We start from the raw sequence: 23,453 nt of genomic DNA, 5'->3' as shown, positions 1-23,453 counted from the left end.
GTATGGATCAATATAACTAATTAAATGAAATATAGGGGGAGTCCCTTGGGTCACCCTACCCTTACTGTTTGAGAACTTGGAAACCAATGAGATCCCCACCCCTAAACCATATATATTCATGTATAGGACAATATAACAAATAAAATGAAATGTAGGGGAAGTCCCTAGGGTCACCCTACCCCCAGTGGCGGATCCAGAAATTTTCATAAGTGGGGCCCACTGACTGACCTAAGAGGGGCCCGCTCCAGTCACGCTTCAGTGATTCCCTATATAAGCAACCAAATTTTTTCCCAAAAAAGAGGGGCCGGGCACCCTGCCCCCTAAATCCTCTGCCTACCCCTACCTGTTTGAGAACTTGAAAACCGTTGAGATCCCCACCCCTAAATTATATATATTCATATGTATGGGACAAAATAACAAATCATTTACATTTACTATGGGCAAGTCAGTCAGACCTCATCTTTGATCCCTGTTGTAGTGAACATTTGTCTGATTCGTGTCTCATAACTTTTGTACTATAGAACACAAACTCAGTTTTCTTTCCAGGGAAACCAGTCCATTCATACTATTACATGTTCATACTACGTCAAATTGAACTTCTAGCAGTCAAATAAAACCAAGGTTAACTACCAAGTAGAACAACTGCAATCATTGGGAACTTGTACCACTGCAGACTCACCATAAAAAATATACATTGATATATGCATTGCTTTTGAAACCTTGATAACATATAAATTATTTGCCTTAATAAATAAATCATTAGATAAACATGAATGTACTATATATGAATGTTTAATGTTGAGGCAACATTGCCACAGTTTTCATAATTACGGTTGCCTTGGTTTTTGGTTAACTGCCTTCAGCGCTTACAGCGCTTTGATTTTTATAAGAGGGTGAATCCTAAGTTTTAAACTACTTAATCTGCTGCAAATCAGTTTAAAAACTATTTACAAATGCATCTATTAAATTTTTTGCATTGTATTGTTTATTTTAAAAAATACTCAGTATTTAATATTTTTTGGTACAATGTGTTTCGTGGATGTTTAATTTGTATTTTTATTTCTCAGGTGGATTACATGGCGTTCCACGGAGGAAAGAATCTATAGCACGGATCCACTCAATGACTATAGAAGCTCCCATCACAAAGGTAGTAATATTCTCAATGTTAGCTCCTATCACAAAGGTAGTAATATTCTCAATGTTAGCTCCTATCACAAAGGTAGTAATTATTCTCAATGTTAGCTCCCATCACAAAGGTAGTAATATTCTCAATGTAAGCTCCTATCACTAAGGTAGTAATATTCTCAATGTTAGCTCCCATCACAAAGGTAGTAATATTCTCAATGTTAGCTCCCATCACAAAGGTAGTAATATTCTCAATGTTAGCTCCCATCACAAAGGTAGTAATATTCTCAATGTTAGCTCCCATCACAAAGGTAGTAATATTCTCAATGTTAGCTCCTATCACTAAGGTAGTAATATTCTCAATGTTAGCTCCCATCACAAAGGTAGTAATATTCTCAATGTAAGCTCCCATCACAAAGGTAGTAATATTCTCAATGTTAGCTCCCATTACAAAGGTAGTAATATTCTCAATGTTAGCTCCCATCACAAAGGTAGTAATATTCTCAATGTTAGCTCCCATCACAAAGGTAGTAATATTCTCAATGTTAGCTCCCATCACAAAGGTAGTAATATTCTCAATGTTAGCTCTATTATTTGTACTAATAATTTTTTATATACTGTTAGAAACATTAATTTTTTCGTGGAGTTAAAATTTTGTGGTTTCCAGTAAATGCAAGTGATATTATATGTAGGTTAAATTTTTCGTGGAGGTTTCAATCTTAAAGATATATTATCTCCACAAAATAAACGAAATTAAATCCTCCACGAAAATGTCTGCTTTTACAGTATATGTAGATCTGCTTCACTTTGGTCGACAAATTATCTACCGAATTGAGTTCAAATGATATTTTTTTCTGATTTTAGGTGATTAATATCATAAATGCGGCTCAGGAAAGTAGTCCAATTACTGTTGTACAGGCATTGGATAAGGTGCTAGAAATTCTACGAACCAGCGAACTTTACTCACCATACTTCGCACAACAAAACATGAAAGATAATGATCCTATGACTAGTGATTTAGTCAGTGGGCTCGTCTCAGTAAGTTTACTATTCTTTCTTTTGTGTATCTGACCTAGTCCATGGGGCTCGTCTTGGTTGGTTTTATTTACAATCGGACTTAATCCAGTGACTAAGTTAGTGGCCTTGTCTTGGTAGGTTCAATTTTCTAACTTTTATACATCTGACACTCTTCTAGTGACTGATGGTTTAGTCAGCTTATATATGCTGATAGGTACATTTGCTACATATACAAATTATATCTTTAGGAAATAATAAAGATATAAAAAAAAACTTCTTTACTTTGCATTCATAGTTAAGCTGAAGTAATCATTGGAACCTTTGGGATAACACATCTTTGTTCTTAGAAAATAGTGTACATAAAGTCATATAATGTTTTAAGCCTTAGAAAAGGGTGGAGGGCTCCTTTTTGCAAAAGTGCAAAATTTGTCTGTCACATTGGAGAGTGTGTTAAACTATTACAAATATGTGAATTCATGTAAATAAATACATGTAAATTCTTGAAAAAGTTAAGGTTCTATCATTCAGATCTCTCTACAAATTAGGTACACAACTGCATAAAGGTAAAATAAGTGATTATTTTGCATTTTTTTTTTTTTAACATTTCACAAATGGAATTGGTTTTAAATCATTTCTGTAATTACTATAGTATTGATATTTCTGTAATTACCATAGTATTGATATTTCTGTAATTACCATAGTATTGATATTTCTGTAATTACCATAGTATTGATATTTCTCAGATACTTTTATAAAATAAAAACAACATTGTCTGCAATATGTTGTTCACAATGTGTGATATAATAGTGATTTACTTACAAATCTATTTCATAGTCTACATTACTCTTAAGGTTAATAAATGTATGACAATATTATCTAGAACTCTATTGTAAAATACAATCAAGCTTCATTTTGTGTGATATAAATCCTTTTGATGTATAACTTTTATGCTTTTGATCACAATCTAGAATGGACATAATTATAAGAAAATTATGAAATATGAAACCTCCTTGTTTGGTTAATGGTTAAAGCTGATTTTATTGAGTGTAGTTGTCTTTAAACAGTGAATGAAATTAAATGTTCACATATTAGACAGCTTGGTTGTCATGTCATATGTACTAGTATCAGGTTCAATACAGAAGGTTGGCTCAATTTAAGAACTTAAACCAATTTAAGCTTAAATATTGTTTAGAAAGATGACCCATAATAAGAACAAGCACTGCTAAAACACACAAAAAGCAAAGACTCTATTTTATTGCTGTTCTTCATCTCAAAGTAACAGTGAGGCCAATTTTTAGCTCACCTGGCCTAAAAGGCCAGGTGAGCTTTTCTCATCACTTGGCGTCCGTCGTCGTCGTTAACAATTTTTCAAACATCTTCTCCTCTGAAACTACTGAATGGATTTGAATGAAACTTAGCATGATTGTTCCTTAGATTATCCTGCACAAAGTGTGTGCTTCGATTTTTGATCCGTCAAAAAACATGGCCGCCGTTACTTAAAATAGAACATAGGGGTCAAATGCAGTTTTTGGCTTATATCTCAAAAACGAAAGCATTTAGAGCAAATCTGACATGGGGTAAAAATGTTCATTAGGTCAAGATCTATCAGCCCTGAAATTTTCAGATGAATCAAACAAACCATTGTTGGGTTGCTGCCACTTAATTGGTAATTTTAAGGAAATTTTGCAGTTTTTATACGACCGCAAAATTTGAAAAAATTTTCGTCGTATATTGCTATCACGTTGGCGTCGTCGTCCGAATACTTTTAGTTTTCGCACTCTAACTTTAGTAAAAGTGAATAGAAATCTATGAAATTTTAACACAAGGTTTATGACCACAAAAGGAAGGTTGGGATTGATTTTGGGAGTTTTAGTCCCAACATTTTAGGAATTAGGGGCCAAAAAGGGCCCAAATAAGCATTTTCTTGGTTTTCGCACTATAACTTTAGTTTAAGTAAATAGAAATCTATGAAATTTTGACATAAGGTTTATGACCACAAAAGAAAGGTTGGGATTGATTTTGGGAGTTTTGGTTCCAACAGTTTAGGAATTAGGGGCCAAAAAAGGGCCCAAATAAGCATTATTCTTGGTTTTCGCACAATAACTTTAGTTTAAGTAAATAGAAATCAATGAAATTTAAACACAATGTTTATGACCACAAAAGGAAGGTTGGTATTGATTTTGGGAGTTTAGGTCCCAACAGTTTAGGAATTAGGGGCCAAAAAGGGACCCAAATAAGCATTTTTTTTGGTTTTCGCACCATAACTTTAGTATAAGTAAATAGAAATCTATGAAATTTAAACACAAGGTTTATGACCATAAAAGGAAGGTTGGTATTGATTTTGGGAGTTTTGGTCCCAACAGTTTAGGAATAAAGGGCCCAAAGGGTCCAGATTTAAACTTTGTTTGATTTTATCAAAAATTGAATAATTGGGGTTCTTTGATATGCCGAATCTAACTGTGTATGTAGATTCTTAATTTTTGGTCCCGTTTTCAAATTGGTCTACATTAAGGTCCAAAGGGTCCAAAATTAAACTTAGTTTGATTTTAACAAAAATTGAATCCTTGGGGTTCTTTGATATACTGAATCTAAAAATGTACTTAGATTTTTTATTATTGGCCCAGTTTTCAAGTTGGTCCAAATCGGGGTCCAAAATTAAACTTTGTTTGATTTCATCAAAAATTGAATAATTGGGGTTCTTTGATATGCCAAATCTAACTGTGTATGTAGATTCTTAATTTTTGGTCCCGTTTTAAAATTGGTTTACATTAACGTCCAAAGGGTCCAAAATTAAACTAAGTTTGATTTTAACAAAAATTGAATTATTGGGTCTCTGTGATATGCTGAATCTAAACATGTACTTAGATTTTTGATTATGGGCCCAGTTTTCAAGTTGGTCCAAATCAGGATCCAAAATTATCATATTAAGTATTGTGCAATAGCAAGAAATTTTCAATTGCACAGTATTCAGCAATAGCAAGAAATCTTCAATTGCACAGTATTGTGCAATAGCAAGAAATCTTCAATTGCACAGTATTGTGCAATAGCAAATATTTTCAATTGCACAGTATTCCACAATAGCCAGAAATATCTAATTGCACAATATTGTGCAATAGCAAGAAATTCCAATTGGATTTCAATTGGAGTTATCTTTCTTTGTCCAGAATAGTAGTTGAATCAACTTAAATCATTGTTTTATACAATATACAATGTATATTCACTTTTACTACCAACTGATAGATTAAAACAATCTTTACCATTCAGTGATAACAAGCACTTTTTTTACATTTTAATATTTTATGATGTATTTAAATGAGTAGTTATTGTTGCAAACTTCATTAGAAATTTGAATTGAGATCAGTTTTGAAATAAGGGAAAGGGGGATGTGAAAAAAAAATTGGAGGGTCAATTTTTTTCATTTCAGATTTCATAAATAAAAAGAAAATTTCTTCAAACATTTTTTTGAGAGGATTAATATTCAACAGCATAGTGAATTGCTCAAAGGCAAAAAAAAAAATTTAAGTTCATTAGACCACATTCATTCTGTGTCAGAAACCTATGCTGTGTCAACTATTTAATCACAATCCAAATTTAGAGCTGAATCCAGCTTGAATTTTGTGTCCATACTTGCCCCAACCGTTCAGGGTTCAACCTCTGCGGTCGTATAAAGCTGCGCCCTGCAGAGCATCTGGTTGGTCATTATCTTGAATATTATTATAGATAAAGATAAACTGTAAACAGCAAAAATGATCAGCAAAGTAAGATCTACAAATAAGTTAATATGACCAAAATTGTCAATTGACCCCTTAAGGGGTTATTGTCCTTTAATGACAATTTTTCACAATTTGTTCATCACATTTGCTAACTTTAAAAAATCTTCTCCTCTGAAACTACTGAATGGATTTGGATGAAACTTAGCATGATTGTTCCTTAGATTATCCTGCACAAAGTGTGTGCTTCGATTTTTGATCCGTCAAAAAACATGGTCGCCGTTACTTAAAATAGAACATAGGGGTCAAATGCAGTTTTTGGCTTATATCTCAAAAACGAAAGCATTTAGAGCAAATCTGACATGGGGTAAAAATGTTCATTAGGTCAAGATCTATCAGCCCTGAAATTTTCAGATGAATCAAACAAACCATTGTTGAGTTGCTGCCACTTAATTGGTAATTTTAAGGAAATTTTGCAGTTTTTGGTCATTATCTTGAATATTATTATAGATAAAGATAAACTGTAAACAGCAAAAATGATCAGCAAAGTAAGATCTACAAATAAGTTAATATGACCAAAATTGTCAATTGACCCCTTGAGGGGTTATTGTCCTTTAATGACAATTTTTCACAATTTGTTCATCACATTTGCTAACTTTAAAAAATCTTCTCCTCTGAAACTACTGAATGGATTTGGATGAAACTTAGCATGATTGTTCCTTAGATTATCCTGCACAAAGTGTGTGCTTCGATTTTTGATCCGTCAAAAAACATGGCCGCCGTTACTTAAAATAGAACATAGGGGTCAAATGCAGTTTTTGGCTTATATCTCAAAAACGAAAGCATTTAGAGCAAATCTGACATGGGGTAAAAATGTTCATTAGGTCAAGATCTATCAACCCTGAAATTTTCAGATGAATCAAACAAACCATTGTTGGGTTGCTGCCACTTAATTGGTAATTTTAAGGAAATTTTGCAGTTTTTGGTCATTATCTTGAATATTATTAGCTCACCTGGCCCAAAGGGCCAAGTGAGCTTTTCTCATCACTTGGCGTCCGTCGTCCGTCGTCCGTCGTCCGTCGTCGTCGTCGTCGTCGTCCGTCGTTAGCTTTTACAAAAATCTTCTCCTCTGAAACTACTGAGCCAATTTTTACCAAACTTGGCCACAATCATTATTAGGGTATCTAGTTTAAAAATTGTGTCCGGTGACCCGGCCAACCAACCAAGATGGCCGCCATGGCTAAAAATAGAACATAGGGGTAAAATGCAGTTTTTGGCTTATAACTCAAAAACCAAAGCATTAAGAGCAAATCTGACATGGGGTAAAATTGTTAATCAGGTCAAGATCTATCTGCCCTGAAATTTTGAGATGAATCGGACAACCCGTTGATAGGTTGCTGCCCCTGAATTGGTAATTTTAAGGAAATGTTGCTGTTTTTGGTTATTATCTTGAATATTGTCATAGATAGAGATAAACTGTAAACAGCAAAAATGTTCAGTAAAGTAAGATCTACAAATAAGTCAACATGACCAAAATGGTCTGTTGACCCCTTTAGGAGTTATTGCCCTTTATAGTCAATTTTTAACCATTTTTCGTAAATCTTAGTCATCTTTTACAAAAATCTTCTCCTCTGTAACTACTGGGCCAAATTAAACCAAACTTGACCACAATCATTATTGGGGTATCTAGTTAAAAAATTGTGTCCGGTGACCTGGCCAACCAACCAAGATGGCCACCATGGCTAAAAATAGAACATAGGGGTAAAATGCAGTTTTTGGCTTATCACTCAAAAACCAAAGCATTTACAGCAAATCTGACATTGGGTAAAATTGTTTATCAGGTCAAGATCTATCTGCCCTGAAATTTCGAGATGAATTGGACAACCCGTTGATAGGTTGCTGCCCCTGAATTGGTAATTTTAAGGACATTTTGCTGTTTTTGGTTAATATGTTGAATATTATCATAGATAGAGATAAACTGTAAACAGCAAAAATGTTCAGCAAAGTAAGATCTACAAATAAGTCAACAAGACCAAAATGGTCTGTTGATTTCTTTAGGAGTTATTGCCCTTTATAGTCAATGTTTAACCATTTTTCGTAAATCTTAGTTATCTTTTACAAAAATCTTCTCCTCTGAAACTACTGGGCCATATTAAACCAAACTTGGCCACAATCATCATTGGGGTATCTAGTTTAAAAATTGTGTCCCGTGACCTGGCCAACCAATCAAGATGGCCGCCATGGCTAAAAATAGAACATAGGGGTGAAATGTAGATTTTGGCTTATAACTCTGAAACCGCAGCCTTTAGAGCAAATCTGACATGGGTGAAATTGCTAATCAGGTCAAGATGAATCTGACAACCTGTTGTTGGGTTGCTGTCCCTGAATTGGTAATTTTAAGGAAATTTTGCTGTTTTTGGTTATTATCTTGAATATTATTATAGATAGAGATAAACTGTAAACATCAATAATGTTAAGCAAAGTAAGATTTACAAATAAGTCAACATGACGGAAATGGTCAATTGACCCCTAAGGAGTTATTGTCCTTTATAGTCAATTTTTAACAATTTTCATAAAATTTGTAAATTTTAACTAACATTTTCCACTGAAACTACTGGGCCAAGTTCATTATAGATAGAGATAATTGTAAGTAGCAAGAATGTTCAGTAAAGTAAGATGTACAAACACATCACCATCACCAAAACACAATTTTGTCATGAATCCATCTGCTTCCTTTGTTTAATATTCACATAGACCAAGGTGAGCGACACAGGCTCTTTAGAGCCTCTAGTTATAGATAAAGATAAACTGTAAACAGCAAAAATGATCAGCAAAGTAAGATCTACAAATAAGTTAATATGACCAAAATTGTCAATTGACCCCTTAAGGGGTTATTGTCCTTTAATGACAATTTTTCACAATTTGTTCATCATATTTGCTAACTTTAAAAAATCTTCTCCTCTAAAACTACTAAACCAAATTCAACCAAACTTCAACTGAATGATCAGTAGGGTGTATAAAATAAAGTTTGTGCTTTATTTTTTATTTCGTCAAAAAACATGGCCGTCATGGCTAAAAATAGAACACAGGGTAAAATGCAGTTTTTGGCTTATATCTCAAAAACTCCAGCATTTAGAGCAAATAAGACAAGAAGTTAAATTAAAGTATTTATTAGGTCAAGGTCTACCTGTCCTGAAATTTTCAGCCGAATTGGGTAACTGGTTTTTCAGGTATAATGCCCCTGAATTGATGATTTTAAAGAAATTTTGCAGTTTTTGGTTATTATCTTGAATATTATTATAGATACAGATAAACTGTTAATAGCAAAAATGTTAAGCAAAGTAAGATCTACAAATAAGTCAATTTGACCAAAATTGTCAATTGACCCCTTAAGGAGTTATTGCCCTTTAAAGACTTTTTTCACAATTTGTTCATCATGTTGACTTACTTTAAAAAATCTTCTCCTTTGAAACTGCTGTATCAATTTCAGCCAAACTTAGGCTAAATGAGTTTCAGAGTATCTAGTATAAATTTTATATTTCATTTCCTTGTATGTCAGAAACATAGCTCCTATGGCTAAAATAGAACATAGGAGAAAATGATTTTTTTTTTGCTTTTGAAGAAAATAGGACGATTCAAAGAACATTTAAATAAATTGAAAAGCCAAAATAATCATTGATGAGAGATTTAACCAAAAAAATTAAGGTGAGCGATTCAGGCTCTTGAGAGCCTCTTGTTATTAGTAAAGTTGGGTTCTGTCTCATTAAGATATAGATCTTTACAAAAATCTTTCAGTCATTTGGGAACGGGGCTTGTATGTAATTATGCAGTATGTAATTATAAAAGTGAGAGTTATAACTGTCATGATATATCCCATCTTCTGAACAAAATCCAGTATAAATTTAGCCAGGTTTTTAAACATGGTTGAGTTTTGGCTGACAGGTTTTTTTAGGTTCTAAAAGTTCAAGATATTTTGCATCATATTGATGATCTGAAGTATAAAACATTTATAACAATCTTGATACATCTGCACTGTGTTCAGCTAAAGGGTAAATGTCTCATTAAATCCTGACGTAATATCCATATATCAATTTCAAAGGTAGAAACTATATTGATTTTCTCCTTTCATTTGCCTTTTTTATGATCACTTCTGTTACCACATAGTTGACATTTGAAAGGAGCTATGAAAATATCGTATAAAATTTGTCTACAAGATGATGTAAATGTCTTTTTGTGTTCCTCAGAATCGAAATTCAAATTTATTATATAAACCTTAATGTGTTTTTCTTCACATGTATAGATATGCAAACAATCTAGCACAATATATGTTATAGATTAAATGTTCTGTATTACACCGTACTGTATATTAGTATGAAACAAGGAAGTAATATAGGTAACATGCCTGATAGGTGTGAAAATGATAAATGATGTTTTATTGTACAGGTTACAGTTACTCTTGTTTTATTGTTATTAGTAGCAAAGGCCAAAGAATGTTTCATACAGTAGATTTACGAGCAATACCAAAACCACTTACAACTTTTCTTTTAAATTAAATAACAAAAAAAGTAAAAGAAATATTAATATTGTATGTTTTAAATTAAATTTAACAATCTAGATGCAAAATTACTTGATTATTAAAAACTTTGCTAAGCAAAAAAGATAGTTTAAAAGCCAAATAAGAGTTTTTATCCCAATTTTACGATCCACTGAACATAGAAAATAATAGTGTGAGCCGGGCATCCATGTACTATTGACACATTCTTGTGTAAATTTTGCCAGCAGAAAAAAAAAAGTACGGCCTTCAACAATGAGCAAACCCCATACCCTATAGTTTACATAGTACTTGTATAAGTAAGTATATGTGTTTTATTAATCACAAGTCTGCTACCAATAATTATGCACACTTTAATATTTTTTGTTTGTTTGTACCTTTTTTGCATCAATACAATTAAATAGCTCAATAGATTAAGAACATGCACTGGTAAACCTTTTTGTTTGTATATTTTTCAGCAGAATGTTAAAAGGTCATTAACACCAAGCTATTTATCAGATGTAAACAGTAACAGCAGTGGAAAACAAGGTTAGAGATTATTTATTATATTAAAACCAGACCAAGTGTCCCTTCTAAGTCATAATCATTGTCAACTATTAACTCACAAACTGAATTATGTTTTGAAGGCATTTTATGTAAAGTTTGTGAGTCAGAAACCTAATGTACACATCAATAACTTCTTGAAAATTTGTGTGTAATCCTTATAATTCTTAACCCAAACATTTGAAACTTTAAACATTTTATTTTCATTTGCATCTTTTTGTAATCAAAGTTGACATGTGGTAACTAAGGAAAGAGCAGCCATATTTACTAAGTGAAATCCATAAATATTTTATTAATGCATGAAAATAAAAAATGAAAATGTCTTCCACAAAAACCCTTTTTTGAGATATTATGTAAATTTGAAGCCTAAACCTTCTGTTTGGGAATTTTCATTTGTATGACGTCATGTTTTGATATAACCTCAATGCCCTAAGATCATTCATGAAATTTCAAGGAATTTTTGATTATTTTATTTTATCCTAGATTTACACATAATTCCGCGTTCTAAGGCATTATTTCTATTTGTTATGCACCAGAACAGTGCTGTAGTGTTTTTGTTTCGATATTTCAATTTTTTTTAGAACCTTCAATAGGTTTGGTCAACGATATATTGTTTGAAAAATATTAAATACACGCCTCCATTAAAAAAGCAGGTTAAAAAACTTTGATTTCATTGACATAATTGAGTGTAGCTTATACAGTACTGATATTTTCACAGGGAGTGATCTACAATCTAGACGACCCAGTGAGTAAAATACTGCTTCAGATTGCTGTGTGATTTAATTGTTAAATATTAAAACAAATATTGGTCAATTGACTGAATAATGCTATTATATTGACCTCTTATTGAAAAATAAATTGTCGTAATTTTTTTCTCATAATTTTTTTTAAGTATACTATACAGTGCACTCGATCACATTGAAGCTTACAATAAATTTACTCAAATTAACTTTATTTTAACAAAATCTATGAATAATTTAATAAGCTTTTAAGCTTGTTTATCTTTTCATTTGGAAATATTATACGAAATATGTTAAGAATAGCTCTGTTGATGCATATGAGTTTTATTGAAAATATGTTAGGAAACAAACGATAAATAATGGAATGTAATAACAGAAAAATTAATTATTGTTCAAGGGTGGATAACTGTTAGTGTTTTTAAGATTTTGAAGCTAAGTCATTTCTGTTCTTCCTTTAGACAATTCATTTTTTGTTTTTGTTATATGAAATTAAAAAATAGTGTTGAATGAAAAAAAACCTGATTTTTAGGTCGTGCTTTGTCCTCGAGACAATCCAGTAAGTTATTGGCTGCTTTCTCTGCTGTGAATTAATTGTCTCTCTTGACCTTTGTTTTGCTTTGATTGACCTTTATGACAGTAATTGAAGTTGCTATTTGGGATATTGATGATGGAGATCAAATTTAGGATGAACCAATCCTTATTCCAATGTGTTTTTTTTATTATTATAAAATAACAAAATAACAAACTCGAAGGAAAATCCAAAATGGAAAGTCCCTTTACAAATGGTAAAATCAAAAGCTCAAATACATAAAACGAATGTGAAACAACAATCAGATTCCTGACTTGGTACAGGCATTTTCTTATGTAGAAAATGATGGATTAAACCTGCTATTATAGCTAGCTAAACCTCTCACTTGTAAGCATTTACATTTTTTGGAAGCATGAAAATGAAAAAAAGGGATAGCTTTCAGTGTCTGAAGTATAGCAATAATAAGTAATCAATGTTCAGTAGTACATAAATAGATATTTCACAGAACCAGCAAATTCTGTGACTTAGCGAAACAACCTTCCAATTACTTAAATAATTGTGTATCTTTGAAATGTTGGTGTTTAAATCATGGTGTTTTACATAAAGCTTTATTTGTGTACTAATCTTGCTTAAGAGAATGTTGATTATTCTAAACTATCAAGTTTGTTTGACTCTAGCTTATTGTTTATCTTAACAGAATTTTTGTTCTTGCTTGGACATGTCATTGTCACATAAACATTTTACTGAGATGTTCATTCCATAAATATATTTTTCTATGATAGAAGCGACATATTAAACTTATTGTAAGAAATGTTTAAAAAGAATAAAAAAACAGTTTTTTGTAGTAACTGCAATATATTTTTAATTAATTTTTACCAATAGGGAACTGAAGTATGACAATCTATACTCATGATACTGATTTTGTCTACAATGTCTCTCTACAATTTAGAGGTCAAATGAATGATATGTATTTTGAAACTTATGTATGTTTGCTCAACTTATGGCTATTTATTGTAATGTCGAAGGTGGAGTATAAACCCAAATACAGACTTTGATAAATGAAATTGCATAAAACTTGGGGGGGGATTAGGAGGAGGTGGGCATATCTTCTGTGTCTACCTCACACAGTACAGAGGCATCAAACTTCCAAAAATACTGTAAACCCACTGTCAACTCAAGTTATTTCAATATAATAATAATAAATAAGCCTTTGGGATTTTTTTTACAAATTAATGAGAGTATCAAGCCTTTATGGAGTATTCTTTCATGGAATTAGGATTTTGAATTTTAAATTTTAAATAAAAGACGGCCTGTATTTTTCTTTTCAGGTCATCATTCTCATCTGCACATTCCTAGTCCAGTAACCTCATCCTTATCTCAGGTTCCAGATCATATACAGGAAATACTGGATAAAGATTACACCTGGGAATTCAATGTTATAGAATTAGAAAAAGTTACAAATAAAAGGTCAGCTCTATTGCTAAATTTTTATAGAATTAGAAAAAGTTATGAATAAAAGGTCAGCTCTATTACTCAATAAACATACAATTATATACTTGTGTATAAAAGATGATCTCTATTACCATGTTGTTATAGAATTAGAAAAGGATGTAAATAAGAGGTGAGCTGTATTACTATAAAAACATGGCCTGGCATTAAATCTTGGAAGTTGAGATAACATGAAATTAGAATACTGTGAGCTGAAATTGCCGGGGATGAAATCGTACCTAACTAACAATGCTTTAGAATTAAGAGTATTCAAAATAGGAGCTTTATGATGTGTTAAAAAGTTTGCTTTAACATATATTATAGAGATGTTGGGAATATAAAGCAATGTGACAGTAAACCAACAAAATAAAATTAAAAACATCTTATATACCAAAACACATGGTCATATGAAAGCATGCATGTTTTTTAGTCATTTTTCATGACTCTTTCTTTTTTTCCATTTCAGACCACTTTTATATTTAGGATTAAAGACATTAACTAGATTTGGAATTTGTGATTTTTTTCAAGTTGAGGAGAGTGTAATAGCAAACTGGTTGAAACTGGTTGAAGGCAGATACCATAGTACTAATACATATCATAATTCTACTCATGCTGCAGACGTCATGCATGCTTCAGCATATTTTCTAGAGAGAGAAAGAAATAAGGTAATGGTGTTACCTTAAAAACAAATATATTTTGGACCTTTTTTTTTATGAGATTAAACATTCATTTTTCTGGGGGACTATAGCTTTTTAAGGTATCAATTGAAGACCGGACTATTTACACATCTTGATTTATGTCCAGTTATAAACACCATAGCCACCATTTTTGGTTTTGACCCCCTGGAGATGGTCCATATATATGTAACACTCAGAAACGTGTCCTTCCCCCCAAATGTGTCCGATTCCCCCAAACGTGTCCACATTGACGTCACTGAACTGCAAAACATGTCTAGTTAAAAACATCGCCAAAGCGTGTGATTTCTATAAACGCCCAAACGTGTCCATTTCTCAACAAACCCCCAAACGTGTCCAATCCCAAAAACGTGTCCATATCAAGCGTTATTTGGTTATTGCTATTCCATTAACGTACACTAATTTTACCATTTCATTAAAAATATAGATAAGGTACTTTTTTAAACCGACCGAAAAAAACTGGGTAAAAGTGGGGGCGTCATTTCAGCTATGTCGTATGTAAATTGTAAGCAAACATGTTTAGTTAAACTGTACAGTTAACGGATGAAAGTGTCCCTTTCTCTGCACATTAAAATTTGTATGTTCTCTTTAAATATTGTCCCCCAAACGTGTCTATGTTGACGTCACTGAATTGCAAAAGATGTCTAGATCAAAACATCGCCAAAGCGTGTAATTTGTATAAATGCCCAAACGTGTCCATTTCTCAACTAACCCAAAACAAAAAAGAGGGACAAAAGATACTAGAGGGACAGTCAAACTGATAAATCGAAAATTAACTGACAACGCCATGTCCCTTTCTCTGCACATTACAATTTATATCGTGAAACACCGGCAACTGGACAACCAACAGTCTCAAGTAAATTTGTACAGTACAAATGTAAACTGCAATTAAAAACTTGTAAACTTTGTTCTCTCTAATATGCATGAAATACTGGCAACTGGACAATACGCAATCAACAATCTAAATATTAATTTAAACAGTATAGAACAGTAAAATCATTAAAACATGTATGTTCTCTCTAAATATGCATGAAATACTTGCAACTGGAAATACGCCACCAACAGTCTAAAGTTAATTTATACGGCAAATGTAAAACTATTTCGCTCTAAATATGCATAGAGTACTTGCAACTGGAGAATACGCTATCAATAGTCCTGTAATCGTCAAAGTTGTGACTGAGTGCGGAAATATGAAGATAGATAGATAGTCTAGAAAGTTAATTTATACAGTACAAATTAAATTTGCAATTACGGTAATTACTAATAACCGTCGTTTTTTCATAACATTTATATTGATAAAAAGAATCTATAAAATCAATGCAAGAAATATTTGGCACTGGAAGTTATGTCTCTTGATCGTGTGTCTTTTGTGATGCTGGAAACCTAAAATTTATGAAAAAACGGATAACCAGTTTATGATTTGGTGAGTTTTTGAAATACACACAAATTCAGATGGAGAACTAGTAACAAAAGTGAGGAAAAAAAATGCTGCTTAACGCCCGCCATGCAATATTCGGATAAATATAAAAAGCATCATCGGAGTTTATAAGTACAAAATAATTTACAAAGTTACCGATTAATTCAACTCTATAATTATTCAGTACACATAGGTTCGCTCTAAATGAGTATGAAATACTTGCAACTGAACAATAAGTAATTTCAGTCAAAAGATAATTAACAATTACAGATTAAATTTGGAATTATGATATTCATTTAAAACTTACATTCAATTAGCTAAAGCTAATAAATAAAAACTTTGTCACGTGTGTCCCCATCATAGAATTGCCGTAAAGTTAACGTTATCAGCGATTTTATTTAGGAGTTACATGTATTAACGCTAAAAGACGTGAGACGTTCTGGCTTAAATATTGGACACGTTTTGGCGAACAACATTTATCGGACACGTTTGGGGGTTATGCATTCGGACACGTTTGGGGAATATTGTACATTTCGGACACGTTTAGGGAGGAAAGACACGTTTGGGGGAATCGGACATGTTTGGGGGGAAGGACACGTTTGGGAGTGTTACATATATGCTTGATGTTTGATGATCTGTTATGTTAAAAACCAACACAGAGTTGTTCTGTAGCTAGATCAAATGAATTGTAAGATTTAACTGTGAGGTTTTATTAATTTCTTTGAGCCTTTCTTACATCTAGCATCTTAAACTTGACCCAACTTCTCCAATGAAAACACTGGACATACTGGATGCAAATTGACATCCATCATTGTTAGGATTTGTAGTTTCCAAGTTATGTTTTATCATGCTAGATACAAACCAAAATGGCTACCATTACTATAAATAGAACATAGGGATGAAACTGAAAAAAAAAAGATTTTTTTGAATGACTAGTGAATATGAGTTGTAAACTACAGGAAATAATTTGATCATACATAGAAAAGCCAATGATTTGTTATGGGACCTTATGACAAGACAAATACTTTATTTAAAGTCTCACCACAATTGTAACATATAAAATATACAGCTTTTTAAAACACAAGTTAACAACAAGAGCCACTCTATAAAGACCTATGAGAGACTATAAAACAATTTTTCTTAAATTATAATACAAATACAAGTCAACTATCATGAATAAAAAATACATTTTTGCTTTATTAAAATTTCATAGTAGATTTTGGCAGTATAAAATACCATATTTTCATTTGTAAAAAGAAATATAAATTTTTCATTATCAGACATATGTAAAAAAATTCTCAACAACAATACTAGCATGGTTAAAAATAACATTACGAATATCTGAGTATACAGGACAGTGGTAATGTTCATAATTTCACATACAAATTTGTTAAAAACAATATATATTCTACTGTAAACTTTTATTGTATTAAACAGTTATGTTGCTTTTAAAGCACCACCATGCCACTAGGCACATATTGATTATTCAAATCAACTGCCAGTTTCAAGTTTAGTTACATTTATTTGATAACAGCACACAATAATATAAATGTAACATAGTCAAGTTCTAATCAGAATTCAGTGTCAATTTCTTTATAATTGAAAATGCTCTCCCACAGTATGAATTAATATTTGACTGAATTAGCTTTATCAAGATTTGAAAAAATGTCATAATGTTGGTTTTTATGGCAATGTAAAATGTCATCTATTATCTCTGTCATTGCTCCCATTGCTAATGCCTGGTCAAAACTGGGTAGTTCATCAGAAGATAGCTGGTACTATGAGAGCTGATCCAACAGTTCTGTGATATTTTCATCCCCATGGACTGTAGAAATCTGTTGGCTAGATTTGAAACTGAAATTGAAAAAAAGATGTTTTATAAATTTCAAAGAGCTACATTGTATTTCGGAAATTCTCCTCTCATATAAATCTTGAATTATCTTGGTACGTACACATTCTTTTGGCTTAACAATCGGCTCTTTAGACGACGGTACAGGCCCTGAAAGCGACCTCTTTCTGTGCACATATCCCCTATAAAGTGAATTTGAAAGAAAGTCACAAAATAATTAAAACTAATCACAAACTACTTACCTTTTACTGTTTGTCCATATAGAAAAATAAATAATATGGCAGCCGAACAATTACTTCGAATGTTTCGGTATTTATCGCCGAATAAGGTAAAAACCCGAGAATAGCAATATCACTAACGACCAAAAAATGAAAAGAACGAAAAAAGCGTGTAATTGCGTGTAAAGTGTTGAAAAGCGTGTACACGCCATGTGACAAAATCCTTGTGTGTAAATCGTTGAAAAAGCGTGTATTACACGCGAATATCATGTCACTTGGCATGTATGCTCTTTATTGTAATATAATGTGTTATTGACTCCAAATACATATTGATAAAATGTGTAATAAACTCCTAATACACTCTATTAAACTTAAACTGATTTATTATCACATTCCGTCGTGTACAATTAATTTGTTGTCATTACAACAAAAATCTGTATGGAGTGATTTCTCAGAAGTATGAAATTATAGATGGTAAATTAGACTACTGTCTTTTATTTTTCAAGGCATTCAATATATATCATATCAAAATTAGTAAATAATATGTTCTTAATTTTAGCTGCTGTCATCCTTTAAGAAAATGCATACAAACATTACAAATTATAGAAACGAACGAAGACTTGTTAACTTGTTAACTTGCTTATCTCTGATATTAATTTAAGGGTGTCTAGATGTGCTTGAAGTCATCTGCATAGTTAAATTGTTTTATGCCATTGTTTTCTTTTCTTTGTTATTTCTGTAAAGCCTATCCAGAGGATATTAAGATAATAGTATTTATTTCATTATTTCAATTCAAAAATGTTGAACAAATTTTGTACATATTCACCTGCTTAGCTTTTAAAAGAAGTTACACAATGTTTTCAATGAAAGGACTAATAAAATGATATTTTAAAACTTGTGTATTTATGATTTTTCAGGCTGTTTTTGACCAAATGGATGAGATAGCTTGTTTAATAGCTGCAATCGTCCACGACCTAGACCATCCAGGCAGAACCAATGCCTTCCTTGTCAATGAGAAAAATCAATTAGCTATATTATATAATGACCAGTAAGATTTATATGCTAATTATTTCGTGGATAATATGCTTTAATTTCATTATTTTTTGTTATTTTATTTTTCACCTGCATTTCTTTTTGCAATTAAAAAAAAACAAAAAAAAACAGCATTCCTGTACAATCAATTTGTAGAAAACTGATAAAAAGTGCAGTGACATGATTTTACATACAATAAGAAATGTTCACTTGTCAAGTTGATGTATGATTTAAAATTATAGTTAAAGAGAGTTAAGAGTTTCTACATGTTCAACTGTGAGGCTTAAAAATGAATGATTCTATGTTGTTGTTTGAGCTTTGGGATATAATTTGTGCAGTTCCAGGACTTAGTTTTGACATCAAGCACAGACAGAATATGCTTTTTTCATACAAAGACAGTTAAGTGCTGTTCAACTATTTAAAAGAAAGACTTTAACAGAGCTAAGACATTCTAAGTAATTCTTTCAGTAAGAAATTCTTTATGCTTTAGGGCTGTATTGGAGAACCATCATTCAGCATTGGCGTTCCAGTTAACGTGGAAGGATGATTCGGTTAATATATTCAAAAATTTGGAAACGTAAGTACATTTATTTTGTAAAGTATTCAAACAAATGATGGTAAAAAAGGAACAAAAATAGATAAAAAGTTTTCTTGGTAAATGGCTACTATGAAAAAAAATCTACTGAACCAACAAATGAATAACAAGCTACAGACAATCCTCTTTAGCTGAACGGATGTTTAATATGGTGTGAAAGGGTATGGTTTGCATTTGATACATCTCTTGAATTAGAAATTTCATAGTCAAAGTATACCAATGCTCTCAAGCATTAAAACCAACAACCTAAGACAACACTTAGTTATCTAAGTAACTATGAATCAAATCTTATGTGAATTTTACTTAAATTTAAAGCCAATCAACAAACAGCATTTGTTTAATATTGAAACTACTGTTTAGTATTATGAAATTAAGAATGCTTACCATTCAAGCATAGCTGCCATAATTCAATAAACGTACAATTACTCTAGGAATAAAATTTATAAAGATGAATTAAAATTGTTTTTGTTACAGAGATGATTACAAGATTTTGAGACAGAATATTATTGATATGGTCCTAGCAACAGAAATGAAACAACATTTTCAACATCTAAATAAATTCATCAACAGTATCAATAAAGGTTGTCTCAAAATGGATGAAACATCATCAATGGTATGTATCAATAAAGGTTGTCTCAAAATGGATGAAACATCATCAGTGGTATGTATCAATAAAGGTTGTCTCAAAATGGATGAAAGATCATCAATGGTATGTATCAATAAAGGTTGTCACAAAATGGATGAATCATCAATGGTATGTATCTATAAAGGTTGTCTCAAAATGGATGAAACATCATCAATGGTATGTATCAATAAAGGTTGTCTCAAAATGGATGAAACATCATCAATGGTATGTACACGTGTGTTTGATTATCGCATAAAAACACAGTAGGCAACATGCCACTACTCAGCTATACAATATTAACTTTTATTTGGAATAACCAGATTTGATCGAGGCACTTAAAAGTCATATTGGATTAATACTATTACATGAAAACAATCAGTTCTATCACCAATTCAAAGGAGTAGGGGCAATAAGGCCATTATTTGGCCAAAAAATTATGGCAAATTTAAAAGTTATCATACGTATTCTTAAATAACTGAAAATTTGACTAAGGTATAAGGTACTAAGAAAAACAAAACAAATTTGACATGGAACAAGTTACCATGGCAACAAATCATGACTTAATTTGCATATTATGTTAATTTTTGTGATTTTCCTTGTTTTTTCATCAAATTTTAAGTATATTTTAGATTGAAAAAGTATCTGCACACCCAAGAAACAACTTTATATTTGGTGAGATTATGCCAATAGTTATAACAAAGCTTCTGTTAAATTATTTTGTTGTTTCTTGGTTGCGCAGGATGTTTCCACAACGGAAATAAAGATGGAAAACTGCATAAATTCTGTATTTTTTCATTGTTTTTGTGAAAACAGTACATATTATGACGTAATTGTGACGTCATCAGATAAAAATCTTTACGTTTTTCATTTAAATTTCTTGACCCGATGCATTTCTAAACATTATGTGCCAATTTGAAATGGTTATCATTCATTTTATTTCTTGGGCCAAAACTAGGCCTTAATGCCCCTACTCCTTTCATCAAATTTCATGATGCAAAGAATAGAAATTAAGTGTGACTGTACTAACTACAAATTATAACACTATTATATGTGAACTGCAATCTGTAATCTAAAAAAAAAAATGATTTAATAAAATGATAAACATATGTTGAGGTTCCGCCAAGTGTTAATAATAGACATATAAAAAAATAAATTATTTTGATAAAACATTTTATAGTACAATTAACTCTGGATCTTTTTGCACTATATTGGAGTAATAAAAATATAAATATTTCTGTATCATATATTTCAATCCTAGATATGGTAAATTGATTATTTTTACTTTATTACCGTAAAAAAAAAATAATCATGGGATCTTTATCTTGCTTGTAAGAAAGATCATCTCTATAAACATCTGAATGTTCTATTTTTAGAGTGGAAATGGTTCACCAGATAGTACCATGATGCTGAACCAGTTATCTGCCCCTGAAAACAAGACTTTCATTAAACGTATTTTAATCAAGTGTGCTGATGTAGCTAACCCGTGCCGTCCATTAGATGTTTGTAAAGAATGGGGGAAAAGAATTGCTGAAGAATATTTTCTACAGGTTTGTTAAAGAAATAACACAATGCTGAAAGTTTTCACATGAAGGCAGTTTTCTGATACATTTCTACATCATCACTAATGTGGCTGATTTTCACCTCCATTTGATTGCGATGAAAATCTAAATTGATCTTTGTATAGGGTTGTCTGCCTAGCTTCTATGCTCTCAGCTTTGTATATAAAAATAAGGAGATGTGGTATGATTGCCAATGAGAAAACTATCCACCAAAGTTCAAATAAAGTGAACTTGCAACGTACAGCCTTCAACAATGAGAAAACCCATTCTGTATGGTCGGCTATAAAAGGCCCTGACATGAAAAATTTCAAACAATTCAATTGAGAAAACTAATGGCCTTATTTATAACAAAACAGTTTACAAAAACAAATATGACTGACTTGAACCGATGACAACCACTAAACTACAGGATCCTGACTAGGGACAGGCACATGAAGAATATGGCAGTTAAACATGTTTACAGGCACCAAACCCTCATCTGACTTGGGACAGTCATGTAACAATATAACATATTAAGAACAAACTATAAAATCAGGTGTCATTGCACTGGACGTTAAGCAACCAACAATCAATCAGTTGTTATTGCTAGAATGAGTTTTGGGTAACAGATCTCTGTTCATCTATCGGTTATCCCAGACACCTGCAATTTTAACATAGTTTTATGTTTAATGGAAATATTCCTGCTTTCAATTGTTATGATGTTTGAATTACCAGTTATAATTAAGTCCAGTTAAATGCATTTGAATATCCTATTTAATTCATATAAAAAAAAAAATTGATTTATTGCAATTATAACCCTGTCCCATTTTTCACAACAAAAAAAACATCGCAATAATTTCTTAATTTACAATATGTGGAAACATTTAATCTTTGCATAGAAAAACTGAAAGACACCAAAACTCTTGTAATGTTTTACAGACTGACGAGGAAAAAGCCAGAGGATTACCGGTGGTTATGCCTGTTTTTGATAGAAAATCTATACGAATACCAAAGTCCCAGCTTAGTTTTATTGATGTCTTCATCAACGAAATGTTTGAAAGTTTTGATGGTAAGGTTACAATTACTATTACTTTTGCAGAATTATCTTTTTTTTTTTTTTTTTAAATATCTGGTTTAGGAGTTTGATATTTATATACAAGTTGCATCCCTGCATCAATTGTGCTACTATATTTCTCCACTCAGGACGGTTAAGTTTTTAAAATATAACTGTCAAGAGTGGAAAAAATACTCTATTGCACAAGATTTGGTGAATACAATTGATTTCTATAATTGACATGACAATATAGAGACAATTTTTACGTCCCATTTTTATGCCTCATTTATGGGCATTATGTTTTCTGGTCTGTGCGTCTGTTCCTTCGTTCGTTCCTCTGTCCCGCTTTAGGTTAAAATTTTTGTAAAGGTAGTCTTTGAAAAAAATGATAGACATGAAGATAAATAAGAAACTACTTCTTTCAGATTATCTACAAGATGATAATGAACAAATCACATCACACACAATGACATACAATTTTTGATTTTTTATGGTAAATGGACAAAATATTGCTTTTCTTTTGAGTGGCAATTTATTTTTTTGTCAGTATAGTTTAAATTACCAATCTGTATATATTTTGTCAACTGAGTAATTATTTCAAAAGTATTTTGCTGTGAAATATATTATTTCAAAAACTAATCGTCAATATTTTCCTGCTAAAATACCTATCTGAGAAGAGTTATAGTTCTTTGTCTGTCTTTGAATGTAGAATAAGTGATTATAAAT

The 23,453-nt window shown here is 31.6% G+C and overlaps 2 protein-coding genes across 14 annotated transcripts in view; both read left to right on the top strand.

The window, feature by feature from the left end:
• The window catches only part of LOC143073678 (RNA-binding protein 8A-like), a 244,701-nt gene that overhangs the window by 137,945 nt on the left and 83,303 nt on the right, over window positions 1–23,453 (top strand). The window lies entirely within an intron of this gene.
• The window catches only part of LOC143073672 (high affinity cAMP-specific and IBMX-insensitive 3',5'-cyclic phosphodiesterase 8B-like), a 147,895-nt gene that overhangs the window by 119,110 nt on the left and 5,332 nt on the right, over window positions 1–23,453 (top strand). For 8 of the 13 annotated variants that reach the window (XM_076249390.1, XM_076249382.1, XM_076249384.1 and 5 more), the window contains 12 exons: window positions 1,068–1,147; window positions 1,990–2,163; window positions 10,863–10,932; window positions 11,666–11,692; window positions 12,217–12,243; window positions 13,545–13,683; window positions 14,171–14,369; window positions 18,801–18,931; window positions 19,406–19,492; window positions 19,985–20,123; window positions 21,509–21,682; window positions 22,613–22,742. In XM_076249390.1, the coding sequence (XP_076105505.1) occupies window positions 1,068–1,147; window positions 1,990–2,163; window positions 10,863–10,932; window positions 11,666–11,692; window positions 12,217–12,243; window positions 13,545–13,683; window positions 14,171–14,369; window positions 18,801–18,931; window positions 19,406–19,492; window positions 19,985–20,123; window positions 21,509–21,682; window positions 22,613–22,742 (1,377 nt within the window). The remainder of the gene's footprint in view (window positions 1–1,067; window positions 1,148–1,989; window positions 2,164–10,862; window positions 10,933–11,665; window positions 11,693–12,216; window positions 12,244–13,544; window positions 13,684–14,170; window positions 14,370–18,800; window positions 18,932–19,405; window positions 19,493–19,984; window positions 20,124–21,508; window positions 21,683–22,612; window positions 22,743–23,453) is intronic. The other 5 variants (XM_076249383.1, XM_076249386.1, XM_076249385.1 and 2 more) reach the window with 5 other exon arrangements.

This window comes from Mytilus galloprovincialis, chromosome 4, assembly GCF_965363235.1.
Source record: "Mytilus galloprovincialis chromosome 4, xbMytGall1.hap1.1, whole genome shotgun sequence".
NCBI lineage: Eukaryota > Metazoa > Mollusca > Bivalvia > Mytilida > Mytilidae > Mytilus > Mytilus galloprovincialis.
Note: the sequence above shows the minus strand (reverse complement) of the source record. Positions and strands in the feature narration are given on the sequence as shown.